Raw genomic sequence first — 15,758 nt, forward strand, 5'->3', positions numbered from 1 at the left:
TAAATTGTACAAATAGTTGCTACTCAACTGAATGAATTTTTACTTTTTTAAAAAAGGGAAGGGAGAAGAATCTACATCAGCAGTCACCAGCATGACAATTGTTGGTGTAATGTTGCCCTCACGTCTTCCCCTGGTGCCCATGAAGCCACTAAGTCCCCACCACCTCCATGTTCCCTTGGTCATGAGGTAGTGAGAGCAGTAACTTTCTCCTCTCTTGGCCTTCTTGAAAAAGCTGTGCACACACACTTTCTCTCTTTCTCCGGTGGGGCTGGGGGGGGGGAATAAATGAGACCAGAAGGGGTGGCCATCCCCACAACACACATTCCAAAATCCAAAACTGCATGCTTCTAAATAGTTGGTGACCCTGATCTGCATAGCAAGTAGCATTACTGATAAGACCTGGGAAAGGATATGGAAATATTCTTCTGTAACTGTGATTTATGCAAAAACTAAAGAAACAATTGTGAAATCCAACATGCTCTAATACCGTTTTAGAATGAGTAAAATATATCATTTACACTGGGAGAGCCAGTGTGGTGTAGTGGTTAAGAGCGGTAGTCTTGTAATCTGGGGAACCGGGTTCAAGTCTCCGCTCCTCCACCTGCAGCTGCTGGGTGACCTTGGGCCAGTCACACTTCTTTGAAGTCTCTCAGCCCCACTCACCTCACAGAGTGTTTGTTGTGGGGGAGGAAGGGAAAGGAGAATGTTAGCCACTTTGAGACTCCTTCGGGGAGTGATAAAGCGGGATATCAAATCCAAACTCTTCTTCTTCTTCTAAATTGTGGGCAATGTTGGAGACGTAAGTACACTATTAAGACACTTCAAGCACATATTGGGGACTGTCTGATTACCAGTCTTTAATGGGTAGAACTATTTCAATCCAATTTATGGAATTTGTTTATTTAAAGATTTATATATTGCTGTTCACAAAATGTATCAAAGTGGCGTACAACAATGTAAATTGAATACTCTTTATGTCCATATTTCTTATATTGTACTTTTTATAGGGGTGCATGTTTTATTTCCCCAGAACTTACTCCACACTTGGAAAACTGAAATGAATACTGATGATACCTCACTCCCAATCTCCAGATGACTTTACACCATGGTTTTATGCAGGTGTTACAAAGCATAAGGGACACAGTTGAACCCTATAGGACCCCGTCCCCCCAAAATCATAAATCCCAAGTTGTTGAGCAGTGGTCTCTCAACAATAGTTTCTCAAATTGATCATCTGGACAGAAACAGGACCTCCATGCACAGTACTTTAAAAATACAATCCAGAAGGGTTGATAGCACTGAAAGCTGCTGAGAGATCTTAGAGAAATCACAGAGTCATATTGCCCCTGCTGGTATTCCAGGGTAAGTCACCCATCAGGATGCACAAAGAGTGTGCCAAAACAAGGTCTAAAGTCCAAATGAAAGAGATCAAGAAAATAAGCCTCATCAAAGAGTAGTTGAAATGCAGTTGCTACACACTCAAGCAGGTTGTCCAAGTAAGGGGTCTTGGTGGTGGTGATATTTTTAAAAAATTAATCATAATCATCATCCAGGGTGATTTACAGAACTGAAAATATATAACAAATATAAAATATGCAACGCTTAAAGCCAAATAATAAAGCAACAATGAATCTAAATAATTCAAAAAGCACATGCCCAATAACATTTAACATAATCAAAAATAGCAGAATATAGAATTACAGTGGTACCTCGGGTTACAGACGCTTCAGGTTACATACACTTCAGGTTACAGAGAACCCAGAAATAGTACCTCGGGTTAAGAACTTTGCTTCAGGATGAGAACAGAAATCGTGCTCCAGCGGCGCGTCAGCAGCAGGAGGCCCCATTAGCTAAAGTGGTGCTTCAGGTTAAGAACAGTTTCAGGTTAAGAACAGACCTCCAGAACGAATTAGGTACTCAACCCGAGGTACCACTGTAACCAAAAAGAAATAAAAATTAATGGTCAGTAAAACCAACACACACCATTTTAATATGCTACTTTGCAACATAGTGGTAAATTCTAAAGCATGGGCACTCTTCATAGCAGTCCCCATAGCAGTGCCCCTTCTGATGAGTCTGGGGAGGGGGTTATTGGTTTGTAGGCGGTTTTTTCTGGTTTTGTTATGATTTTTGTGTTTTTATCTTGTACTTTTATGTTGTGAACCGCCCTGAAATCTACGGCATAAGGGCAGGACACAAATTAAATAAATAAAGAAATAAATTAGTTAGTTAGTTAGCCAGTGCAGACGTGTTGACTTAAATAGCTGCCACTCAGCTTTACCCAACATCTGACCCTATGAAGAATTCTTGTGGACTCAAAAGCTTGCTCACTACTTTATGACATTTTGGTTAGTCATAAGAAAGAGACTTTATTATTTTTCAAAATGAACTGTGGCAGTTCTAAACACTGGCCACGCATGCTCATGTAATGTACCTCTTCCTCTGGTTAGCTGATTTTGTAAATTTCTCTCTGAGAAAAACCTATCTATTTAGTACACAGAGGGTTGCAGATAGCCTGCCAGGAGATGAGATCACTGTCCCTGCTGTGAAGTACTTGGGAGGCCCTTTGTCCCACCACTGTTACTGAATATGAATCACAGGTGTTTGTGTAGTAAGAGTGCTGTTGCTTGCTTGTTCTTGGTTTTTGAGATAAACAGGAATATTTAGATCAATAATCTTTGCGGTTATGAGTAGAAAGAACTGCTATGATTAATACTGTGTCAGTGGAAGTGACTTTTGTTAAGTCTATATTGAAGTAACACTGTGCTGTTGTAACAAGATGCATGATATTCTTTTTGAAAATCAATTTAAGCACACCAAAAGGTTCGAGCCACTGCTGCACACCGGGCTTTGATTGAAAGGGAGCTGCTCTATGGAGAAACACCCCCAGCTGTTCCTGCCACTGTGCTATATACTGACCCAGTCAGTAATGATGGCAAATTTAATGACATTCCATTCCGGAAAAATCATTTCCCCAATCCCTTATGTGATGTTTACGTGGGCCACACAGGCCCTCTGCTGTCAGGCTTTTCACATTGCCACTGGCATTGCCAACTTGCTGCAGAGAGATGAAATGCAGAGGTGGCAGAACAGTGTTATGGCTATAATGTCAGCACTCAGCAGCTGAGTTCGCTATTAGAAGGAGTGATAAACATATCTCCCAGGATAGCATAATGGTTTATTGAAATGTTTTTGTTGGTGGTGTTTATGTTTCCCCAAGGGGCAGTGGAGTGTCCTGCTCACATCCAGTCAAGGAGGGCAAACGACAGATAGTTATTCTTGTTGACAAAAGTACACACAGCAGCTCCTAAGCACTGAATACACACTGCCACACACTTCTAGGAACTACGTAGCAGGCATTAACTCTCCCTGGTTTGTGTCCTCACAGAGCAGTTGAAGCAACAGTAGGACTGTGACCCCTATGCTTATGTACCTTCGACGGAATTTGCGCACGCCACTTGAGACTTCTCCTACATGGAAGTTGCCATTACACTTGCCTCTTTTAGCCCCTCTTGATCATGGGGAGGCAAACCATGCACTCTTGTGCCTTGCCCACACTTTTTAGGACCTTTACTCCTGTTATGTCTTGTACACATGCACATAGGTTATGGGTTTTAGTTACAATTCAGCAGTGTACAAATTTTGTTCATAAAAACAAATAAACAAAATAAAATGCATGATGACACTACAACTCTAAAGCGCAATGCAATGTGGCACCTTGAGCTTTTTGCCACTTTGGGAATTGGGAATGGCTTAAAACATGAAGTGGGACGAAGGCTACTATCCTAGGGCCATGGACTGGCTGGATGCAGAAGCATGGTGGGAGGCACCAGCTGGGTAACCCACAAAGGAGGAAGCCAGGGGATTATTGGTGGGATGACAATGAGTGGTCAGAGGGAGAAGATTGGGAGGATGTGTCAGAAGCTAAAGAGGCAACAGGGCTTAGTGAACAGGAAGAGACTGGGGCAGAGAGCAATCTAAAAGCAGAGGCAGATGCGGAGGCTAGAGGAGGGAGGGGGCACAAGGCAGACATCAGGTAAGCTGTTGAAGAAGCCAGAGGGTCTCCCCCTCCAGCTGCAACCATCCTGGTCTCCCAGAGCATGAAAAGGAATGAAGAGAACAGATGAAAGAGAGGCAAGAAGGAGGAGACTCGGGTTGCTTGAGAAGGATCCAGGAAGGAGATTTAGGGAACTGTGGGAAGGTGGGGACCTTCAGTCCTTGCAACTGCCTCACTGTGAAAAGTTACTAGGCTCATTAGGCTTGAGCTGTTTTGTTTCTTTGAATAAAGAGTTAACTTCACCGGCACCTTTTGAGTTATTACTTACCTGACCCTGGCAACGGCCTCTGACACCTGGCTCCCAGTTGCTGAAAAACAAGAGCTTGAAGGAGGATTCTTTTCAAAGGCTTTAATATCCAGATTCCTACAATACATATGCAAATCGCTGGTTAAGGCACAACAGGGAATGCACATAATTAATCCAAGGTTCAGCTACACAAAGGCAAGTGAATTAGCTCCCAAGGCTTAGACGTTGATCCGACAATGACACATACCCTTGCTATTCTATATAAAGGAACAGGGCGGACGCAACTTAGCGCAGCAAGCATTTCTGCAATCCATCACTATGCTTGGTATAGGAGCCTCTTGCATCTAGGCAGGAGGGGGTCTCTGCCCCCTGAGTGCTGGACAGGGCACCCCCCCCTCTGGATAGGGCTCCTCCTAGTGTCTGACTGTGCTGCGGAAGCTGGTACATGAGGCACCATGGAAGTGTCAAGGATTGCTCCATTAGTTGTAGAGAGGGAGGCAAGGGTGGAAGAGGTCACGGCTGTTGTTGCAGAGATGGGTGAGTTGGAGAGTGGGTTGAGGGGAAAACCCCATGCTTCGATCATCCCCAGGACCCTCACTGTCAGGTTGCCTCAACTACAGCATAGACCTCCCCAACCCACTGGAGCCCTCCTTCAAGGGAAGAGAGTGGAAAAGAGGAGCATGTGGCCTAGTCATGTAATTGCCATATGTCAGGTTTTTACTGGACACGTCCTCTTTTTCAGGAGTAAAATTTGTGTCCAGGAGGATTTTTAAAACTTGGCAAAATGTCTGGGGTTTTTTGGTTTGGTAGCAGGCCAAATTCAGCAGCGGAGGCAGGAGCCTTATGGCCCTCATTGTCTTCTTCTCCCTTTGCCAGCAGGGGAGGCCAGCCCCACTCCAGAAGGATGCTGCCATTGAGGAGCACAATGGCCAGCAGGGCACACCCAGCTAAGCAGTGTGCTTTGCAGCTGCACAGTGCACAGGGCTGCAGAAGCAGGGTTCCCGCTCTGCACTCCCGCCATTCCTTCGTCACTGGGGCCTTTGCTCAGCACCTTATACAGTGGTACCTCAGGTTAAGAACTTAATTTGTTCTGAAGGTCTGTTCTTAACCTGAAACTGTTCTTAACCTGAAGCACCACTTTAGCTAATGGGGCCTCCTGTTGCCACCGCGCTGCTGCTGCGTGATTTCTCTTCTCATCCTGAAGCAAAGTTCTTAACCTGAGGTACTATTTCTGGGTTAGCGGAGTCTGTAACCTGAAGCGTCTGTAACCCGAGGTACCACTGTATGGGCACCACGGGTCTCCTTCCTAGACCTGCACCTGTGGCCTCTCCTCCTCCTCCTCCAAATGGCTGCTACCACTGTGCACCGCCAAGGCTCCTCAGGCTATTGAGACACCTCCCGGCCACGGTGCCTGGCCCAGACCAAGCAGGACGAACAGGAGCAGCCGGAGAAGCATGACTGGCACCAGGGCATGGAGGAGCAGGAGCAGCACAGGGGAAAGGGCTTTCCCGGCTGGGAACCGGCTTGCTCTAGTGGGGCTTGGGTATGCAGGGAAGCCCTAGCCACATCCCTAGGGTGCTCCTGCGTGGCAATGTGGAGCACGAGTCCCCAACATGCTCCAAGCCCAGTAATCTGTGAAGGTGTGTGAGGGACGTAATGGTTGTGCTGCTGGGGAGAGAGCGCAGTGGCTCCTGGCACTGCTTGCCCCAGGACCACAGCTGCCTGCTACTACGGATCAGACCCCCCCCCCCATCAGTAATTTGTTTTGTTTGCTTTCAGTTGCTTGGTTTGGTACATCATCATCATCATTATTATTATTATTATTATTATTATTATTATTATTACATTTTGGTGGGCGAGTGCAGAGGAGACTGAATATGCCAGCACCCATGGGGAAAGCCTGAGCCCTCAAGGATGCTGCCTCAGTAATGGCTCCAACTTCTGGATGCAGCAGTACCATCCTCATCCTTACATATATATATATATATATATTTAAAAATCCTCCCTATTTTTAGTTTGTTTTTGTATTTTTAATCATTTCCCCCCTTTTCTTCCATTTCGGGGGGGGGGGGGAATCCTCTTCTTCTTTTAACTATATCTCCCCTTCTCTTTCTACTCCACTTTAACTGACATCTCTTATTTATCATTCTCCATTTTCATTTTTATTACCATTATTAAATATTTCAATACACCTTTTATCTTATTACTACTATTCCCCCCCCAGCCCACCTACAAATGTGTCACAGAAAATGTGTCCCCTTTTTGCTCTTCAAAATATCGCAAACCTATTTAATACTAAATCATAATTTACTGCTACATCCAAATGAGGCCATTGCCTGCTACTCACAGGTTTTGTAAGTGCTTGCTTTTAAATTAAAAAAAATAAATCTGGAATTTTTATTTGTCTTTTTTAAAAAACAAAAAACAGGCACTATTGATGAGTGTTTCTTCTTAACTGAAGGGTGTTAACCTATTAGTTAGCTCACTTTGCATCCACATAGCCAATAAATGTTGAGCTTGTTCAGAAAGGAGAAATTGTGGGAGGAAAAAGAAAATCCTTCCAGCAACTAAGGCTGAGAACCTGGCCTGGAAATGAAAGCTCTTTGGTGTGTTTTGCTTCTCCACTGCTGATTCACACCACTCCATTGCTGAAATTTGCTGTGACGGCCAGGATTGCTCATGGAACTTATTAAATCATCATTCAGCGAGGGGCCTGGCATTTCAATCAGATGGGAGGATGGCTGCATTTTGTGTAACTCAAGAACAACAGAATGGACTACAATGCTACAATTCAAACACAATGACAGCCATACTGGAAATGTGTCTGCATAACGAATTCCAAAGAGGCAGGCTATGTGAGTGGGTTGCAGAATAAACAACAGAGAACGGCTAAGAAATTTTGTTATGACACAAGCTTCTACAGGGCTAGTTCACTTTGTCATATGCAGGCTTATGCTATAATGTTTATGTTAAGATATGTTAAGATGCCACAAAGCTCTTGTTTTTGTTATGTGGTGGAGGCTCCAAGTGGTGGTATAATGCTTGAAAACGTCTCATTGGGCAGATTGTCAAATGTGCACAGGGACATAGGAAACTTCTGAGTCAAGCCATTGATCCACCTTGCCCAGTATTGTCTGTACCACGCTGATGACCCTGAGACACTGTTGGGCTACAATTCCCATCAGCCCTAGCCAGCATGGCCAATGGTCAGGAATGTTGGGATTTATTTTCATTCTGAAAAGTAGGATGCCTTCAAAGATAGGTTTGTCCAATGCAAAGAGAGACATATGCCAACATACTTGCCTAGCACAAACCCCTGCATGTTTCCTGAGAATTAAGTCCCACTAATAGGACTTGCTCTACTGGCTTTACTCTCTGTATTTAAGGTCAGCTGTCAATATTTTGCAGGGGGGATTCAAGGGAATACTGAAGATTTTGATTTGTGTAATTAAAATGTATTAAAGTTCTCTGTCATACTAACACAACAAATTCACTTTTTAAAAACCATGACTAATTGTAGTTAGAAAAGTGACAGGGAAATGCTCTGAAAGTGTGGATGATAGAATCAGAGAATTGTAGAGTTGGAAGGGACCTGGAGGATTATGTAGTTCAACCCCCACTAATACAGGAATATGTAGCTGTCCCATACAGGGATCGAACCTGCAACCTTGGCGTCATTGGATGAATGAATAACAGGAAGATATATAAACACAGCACAAACAAATCAGGCTGAATGCTCACTGTCATATAACCTCCTGACAAACAAATCGGAACACGTGATCAATAAAACCAGGCATACTCTGCATAAGCTTTATGCAAGCAAATAATAATAATTACTTGCATTTACACACCACATTTTCTCCAAGGAGCTCATGGTTTGCCACCATGTAGAGATTGCAGTCCCTATCTCTGACCCAGGGTGAAGGGACTGGGAACATTACATCTGCCCAACTCCAGCAGCAGCACCTCAAAGGACCAGAAAATCGACTGCTAAATGCAGTTTTTATGGTTTAATTTGATTATGAACAAGCTGGAGGCTAGAATTTTTAGGAAGGAGCTTTTGATCATCCTTAATTGGCCTTGGCCAATGCTGGCAGCAAACGACATTCACCCCCAAGGAACCTGTGTGCTGCTGTCATTGTCTCCAAAGAGTCAGAAGGAAAAAGGGATTCTGCTACAGAGAAGCCTCCTCCTTTGTCCTCCCCACATGTCTAATGTGTTACCTACAAAAAGCTGAAGGATGCTTACAGACTAATTAATTTGTTAGGAAGCATTTTTCAATTTTGCAGCCTCTTGGGCTTGTAAAAAAACCAAAAACAACAACAACTTTCCCTGGCTGGCAAATAAACATTAGCTGTAATCTCTCTCACAGAGCCGTGCCTGCCTAAATCAGATTTAAAGAAAAATTTAATTTAATTGTACTGAACTATCTTCTGAACCCACCTTTTGGAACACTCTCTGACACTGGTGATCAGGTGTTTCTGCATTCGAAACGTGCACAATAACAGGTTGAAGTCATGCAGCCCTCTCTGACCAAAAGGATCATAAACAATTGCTGCCAGCAGAGCAAAGATACTTCTGCAGCAGAGTGGCATGCAGTTTTGAAAGTCTCTTAGAGTTCTGCATCCCCTGGATTGCTAGTACTGTGAAAGAAATTATGTGGTTTTCTGGTGAAAAGGTCGGGGGGGGGCAGCGTTAATGCACATGCTTTGCATGTGAAAGGTTCTAAGTCCAATTCCTTGCCTCTTAGCCTTTTTCATTCTGCAGGCTGCATGGCACAACCATCTAAGGGCCACTTGGCAGCAGTGGTTGGGGCCTGAAGAAAAGTGGGGAGGAGGAACAGACATGACTTTTACCTTTGAAAAGAAAAAGTCAGGGATGGTAATAAAATTTGTTACCACACCTTCACCAGCCTACCCAGGGTGGATTATGACAATTAAAAATTCAATCTTTGTTCAAAGTATTTTCATTAACAACAAGAGGCAAATACAGTGGTACCTCTGGATGCGAATGGGATCCGTTCTGGAGCCCCGTCCACATCCTGAAGCGAACGCAACCTGCGTCTGCGCATGTCGCGATTCGCCGCTTCCGCGCATGCGTGTGATGTCATTTTGAACGTCTGTGCATGTGCAAGCAGCAAAACCCGGAAGTAACACGTTCCATTACTTCCAGTTGCCGCGGAGCATAACCTGAAAAAGCTCAACCTGAAGCATATTTAACACGAGGTATGACTGTACAGAAAAAAGAAATAAGATTGTGTGTTTTTTAAAAAAACAAAGATTAGTTGTCACAATTGTCAATAAAGAAATGTAGAATGCAGCTGTGATTTCCTAAGCTAATAATAAAGCATTACTGAGAGGGAAAGGATGTGTTGTCTGTAATTACCAAAGGGTTCCATGGTCTCAGTCCATTTCAAAGAAATAAACAACACTAGGATGTAATAAATTAGGACACTTGCATAGATCTGTGGTACCTAACATTCCTGAGTTTGTATATAAAAAAATAAAATGAGATCAAATGGCAAAGAAGGGATCTTGATCACTTATGCCCCTGGGAAGTTTTGCTTATGTTTTTTTTTAAAAAAAATAATAATATTTATTACTTTTAAACCTTACAAACAAGAAGAAAAAGAAAAGGAGAAAAAAGAAGAAAAAAACAAAAGAAAGAAAAATCAATACACCACACATTAACGCATTAAACTAAACAAAACAGAACAAAAACAATTTAAAAACATACATCATACCATTTCAATGCTTTATCTTTCATTCCCTTGTTTCATCGACTTCCTCTCACCTCCCTTTTTATATTCCACTTCTATTAATTGTTTCAGCAAATCCTTTCCATCTTTCACTATTTTCTGTCATATAAATATCTTAACTTATTTTAACCTTATTTCCATTAATACTATAATACTTATTTATGCTTAACTCTTTATAACACTTCTACTAAAGCCATATAATTTCATTCCAACATTTTTCTAACACTCATTAATTTTACCCTATTTCTATAAATAAACTTTAAACTTTTTCCAATCTTCTTCCACCATCTCTTCTCCCTGGTCTCAGATTCTGCCAGTCATTTCCGTCAATCACCATCAACCTGGTGATCTTCTGTACGAGGCTCTTAACTCTTTTCCAGGTCCCTTCTGCAAATCTTCTTCGTATTTATACATACACTTTACTTTGTCTTCTGCTGATCTTGTTCTTAATTTCCTTTCTTTGATGCTGAAGAGTAGGTCTCGGGGGAGCTCCAACCTAACAATGTTTTTATTCCTTCTCGACATGTCATCCACATCTCCGTGGTTAAAACTAAAATCCAAAAGATATTTCAGGACGTGTTTCAAAGTCCCTCCAAATCTGCAGGTCCCCACAACTCCAATTTCCTCCTGACCCAGATCCCAAAGATCAGTAAATCCCTGCATGAGGTGATCTATCCAACTTTCCTTCTCCAGTCCAAGCAGGGTTCCAATCTGACTTTCTCTGAATTCAATCATAGAGGGCAACAACTTGTAATCATCAAATTGCCTCTGTAAGGCTGGGGCTCTCTCCCTCTCCACTTGTATTACTTTAGGTTCAACAACCACAACTTTCTCCCTCGCTTTCTCCACCATTTGGCATGTCAGAGTAGATTCCTCACTTTTTGTCCCAAAATATCAATTTTAATATTCATCACATCCGTCTTCTTGTGGAGCTGTTCCAACGACTCACTTTAGTGCAATCACTAAGGCTTCTTCTGTCGACATTCTCAAGCAATCCAAGGTCAATCTCACGGTTTTCTCTTGCAGCTGGAGATTCCACCAGCCCAACTCTTGTAACAATTTCAAAGGCTCCCTCTAGAGGGAAACAATTTCTGTTTGTATCAATCCTTTTAAGCACAGTTCAAGCAGTAAAATTAGTTTCAATTTTCAGCTACTTTTACTCCTTTTTAAACGCAGGAGACAATGAAAGCAATGTATTTCTCTTATTTAACTAACTGTCACAGTCAATGAACTTTCCCAAAAAGTCAGTCTTACTAGCAGTCCATTTCCAGGTTCAGAGCGGTGGTGATCCAACTTTCTTCACCCTCTCCTGCAGGCTTACGCGATCCAAAATTTCCCCCCTCTTCTCCTGCCTCCAAGGGGAGTTTAATAATTTTAGCCGATGGAAGTTTAATCCTTTACATAGGACTTTCCAAGACTTTAGCTTGCAAATTCTTTGCTTCAATCTATTTACAAAAGGGGAAGGCGGACTTCCTGTTTGAAACCTCCCCGTTTCGGTGCCAAATTAAGACGTTTAAAAATCCAATTTTCCGTTCTACTCACGAGTAGTTGTTTAGAATCAAATTGTCCACAGGAAAAGTCAGCGCTCTCCGGCAACAGCAATGCGGCTTCACTCCGTGAAAGAAGCAGTCAATTCGAAGTACCGCGCCGCTCACCCCACATTGCTCCGGATCCCCAAAACTGGGTCTCCCCGCGAGTAGGGGAGGCGCAAAAGGTGCCAGCCGAATCCCACGTTCACAGGCTTCTCCCGCCTGCGATTTTTAGTGGGTCTCCGCCTTCACCGTGGCGGCCAGACCCTGAATTCCACGGAGCAAGTTCCTCCCGATCAGAGGAATTCTGCCATTGCCGGAGGCGCTAACCCGGAAGTCCACACTTTTGCTTATGCAAGATCTTTTCAAGAAGGGCCAAGCCTTGGAATAGCAAAAATCAAGATTATTGAGATCAAAAGCCTTCCAGAACTTGGTAGTTGTGGCCTGGGCCACTGTCAAAAGGTGCCATACCAGTTCCTTGTTATTCAGGTCTCGATCCGAATTTACAAACAAATTTAAGAGTCAGACAGGGGAAGGGATGGCTTGTTTGTCTTGCTAAAATTCAATATTAAAAACAGTTAAAACAAATTGCAGTCACAGGATGGGTCATGAAAACACAAATCTATGCTGACAAAGACAGGTTAAAGATCTGTGTCTTCAGCATACCCCAAAAACTATATAATGCAGGTGCCAGACTTAGCTCTTTGGGAAGGGATTTATAAATCCATAGAGCTGCCAGAGAATGCCCTCTACTGGGCTGCTAATATCCCACCTTCTGAGAGCAGTAGATAAAAATTACTACTGGGGCGAGGGGCACTTTCTGCTATTTATGTATGAACGTAACACAAGCTTAGTTAACAGTGAATTGCCCTTTATTATTGATGAGGCCTCAGAACCTGCGCAGAGTAGAAATTAAAGTCCTCCAGCCAGGCCACACCTGTGAGTTAACTCTCCAGGAGTTGGGCTCCTTGGTCGTAGCTGATTCTCTTAAAACAAGGACAAATGCCAGATACAGCGGTACCTCGGGTTAAGTAGTTAATTCATTCTGGAGATCATTTCTTAACCTGAAACTGTTCTTAACCTGAAGCACCACCTTAGCTAATGGGGCCTCCTGCTGCCGCCGCGCCGCCGGAGCACGATTTCTGTTCTCATCCTGAAGCAAAGTTCTTAACCAAGGTACTATTTCTGGGTTAGTGGAGTCTGTAACCTGAAGCGTATGTAACCTGAAGTGTATGTAACCCAAGGTACCACTGTATTTAGTTGGCAATGCATTCATTACAGGGAGGTGGAAACATTTGTTTGTTTGTTTTGTTGTAAGTTTGGGGGATTAGACTGCATGATGACTGAGTCCCTTATAATTATTGAGGTCCTGAACTTGACAAGGGTTAAAAATCTAATGGAGGATTCAATTGTTGAAGAAGTCAGGCCAGCTTCTTGGTGAGTCTAATATGTATAAAAAAAGGAAGTGGTTGGATGGCCATTTGTTTTAGATGCTTTAGCTGATATTCCTGCATTGCAGGGGGTTGGACTAGATGACCCTTGAGGTCCCTTCCAACTCTATAATTATGATTCTATGACCCCCAAGAATCCTGTGAACAATAGTTCAGAGCTCAGCACCCTACACAAACAACTCTTTCTGGATTCTTTTTTTGGGGGAGGAAGAGGGGTAGAATGTTTTAAATGTGCTTTAAATACATAGTGTGAATGCAGCCTTTATGTAAATCTGCTGCTGTACATCCTTCCTTGGTTCCTGCCCTGCTATGCTCAATCCCTTTAGTGAGGCACAAAGGGAATAAACTGGAAATGCTTTTTGCAGGCTCCTAGTTTACTACTAATCCCATTATGCCTGATCAAAAAACTAATGGAAGACCCCCAAGGGCATCATGGTTTTTAATAGTAGGTATTTAAACAAGAAGCTGTCTTTATAGTATACACTTGTGCATTTCAGCTTTATTATGCGGTGGGATGGACAGGGGTTTTTTTGCCACACTTCCAGGAATAAAATGTGTGAGACCAGGCAGGGCAGAAGGCCATGAATATGGTTGGTCTGCAACATGGAACATATCAAGCGATGAATTTCCCTAGTTGTACTGGTGGTTATTAGTGATCTTTTGCCTACTTAGCCCTTCCCCACCTGCTTCCCACCTGCATATCACACCCCACCCCAGAGCTTTTCCCCACTACACAGTATTCCTGTCCACTATTTTTCCCATGCAAAATATTCCTTAGTGCTGCTTTGGAGAAGTTTTTGAGTCCTGCAAGGTCACTGTTTCTTCCTCATGCTGCTGCTGCTTGGGACCATGATACTGGAGGTCTAAAGTCAGAGTGGGCAAACACAGTAATTTATTTTCAGAGAGAAGCAAGGAGCTGGGGAACTGACTTTAAACTCTAAAGAAATTTCAATGGGTTGGTTGGAGGTGTGAGGTACACTGGTCCAGGATGCCTAGGTTTGATTGTTAATTGATCATTTCCTCCCTTTTCTGAGGCTGTGACCTAAAAAGGGGCAATTCCAGAAACGACCAGGTAGAAGAGCACTGTACTTGCTAAATTCCATAATATATGGTTGCATTAGTATGCTGACATTAGTAACATTCAGCCTCTACTTCAGTGCTTATACGACATCTGAACTATGCCTTTAGGTTGGGGAAAGGTGGAGGGGGTGGGGTGTTCAGTTTGAAATTATTCTTTTCGATTTATTTTAAAGCAGCTGAACTGCTTTTTTTATTTTTTAAAGGAAAGCACTGCAGGGCTGTTGTACAGCAATGGGGCCAGGAATGGCATGGAAGAGACTCTTCTGAGTAACATCTCTTCTCTACACCCATGTCTCATAGATGGTTCAGGAGGATACCATGGTTAATGGTATCAAAAGCCAATAAGAGATTTTGTTAGAGCTACAGGGTCATATTCTCCCTCTCCCAATAGTTGTCATTTACCAGGGTGACCAAAGCAGATTGAAATGTGTCTACATATTGTTTTCTCCAGGAACACCTGCAGTTGTTTCACAATGGCTCCCTAAATTCCTTGTCCCAAAAGTTGGTATCTACGACAGAGCAGTAGTTGTTAAATGCCATCTGGTCCAGGGTGGGTTTTCCCCCAGGAGTAGTTGAACTATCACCTCCTTCTATCTGAGCAACATCACTCCCTCATGAAGGGCAAGGGTGCAAATGACACGTTGTTGGGTATGTATTCACAAGCACCCTGCCACCATCATCAGGCTACAAAAGCTGAAACTGATCCCACAAAACATGGCTTGATGGAGTGCTTGAAACCTAAATTGGGAATACATCAATCACAGCATCTAGCTCACTATGGAGATGAATAAACCTTGCCCTCAAAGTGCCTAGTAAGCAACTCACAGAAGTGTTCTGGGCCCACTCCACTGATGTAGGTGCCTACAGCCTGCTGACCACCCTGAAAAACTCCACCAGCTGATTTCTTGATGATGACTTGGAAGCAATGGAGTAGGTCCGCTTTGTGTTTTCACAGTCACAGAGTAGGCATGATTGCCTGTGTTTGGATATCTTTGCAGTGGGACTTCCACCACCTATGCTCTGTCATCCTGCCTGCCTGCTTCATCTCATTTATACTCTGCCGTGTATCAGGGGAACTGAACGTGCTCCACAGTAGCAGAGAAACCACTCAGGAGTGATCATTTCCATGTCCCTCTGAATCTTGCTGTTTCATAGCGAGACAGGGGCCTTGGTAGGATTGCCAGTCCTAGCTGTTGTAAAATTCCTTAGAGAGTACTGGAGTCTGTAGGCATGGGCATGTTTAAAGATGCATCTTCAGCATAGGAGAAGCTGAGCCAGAGTAAGCAACAACTGAACAGGAAGAGTCAGCAGATTTTTTATGCACTTTCACATTTTGAGGGGACATTTACCCAGGCCTGCCATCACCCAGCGACCTTCATGGCCAAGTGGCGCCTGCTTGGTCCCAACAGGCAGAGTTCCAAAGTGTAGGTGCTGCCACACTAAACAATCTTGGGTACTTGGTCTCAAAAGGCATTTGGGGGATTCATTTGTATAAAGCAGGTTTCAGTCTTATGAATCAGGGAAATTACTGCCAGGTTATAGTGTGGTCAGGGCTGAGAGGGGACTGTTGAAAAAAATGGAGGGGTTCAAGGATCTGGTGTAGAAACAGCAGCTGCAGTAGAAGCCCTGCCACGAC

General features: G+C 43.4%; 1 protein-coding gene across 5 annotated transcripts in view; it reads right to left on the reverse strand.

Moving 5' to 3' along the window:
• Positions 1–15,758, reverse strand: part of LOC309333595 (uncharacterized protein) — a 67,987-nt gene that overhangs the window by 51,584 nt on the left and 645 nt on the right. For all 5 annotated transcript variants that reach the window (XR_014152559.1, XR_014152560.1, XR_014152561.1 and 2 more), the window contains exon 2: positions 4,326–4,421. Coding sequence is in view for 1 of the 5 variants with exons in the window: in XM_081847328.1 (XP_081703454.1) it covers positions 4,326–4,421 (96 nt within the window). In the remaining 4 variants the exon portion in view is untranslated. The remainder of the gene's footprint in view (positions 1–4,325; positions 4,422–15,758) is intronic.

Source organism: Podarcis erhardii, assembly GCF_964252035.2.
Source record: "Podarcis erhardii genome assembly, chromosome: Z".
In the NCBI taxonomy this organism is placed as follows: domain Eukaryota; kingdom Metazoa; phylum Chordata; class Lepidosauria; order Squamata; family Lacertidae; genus Podarcis; species Podarcis erhardii.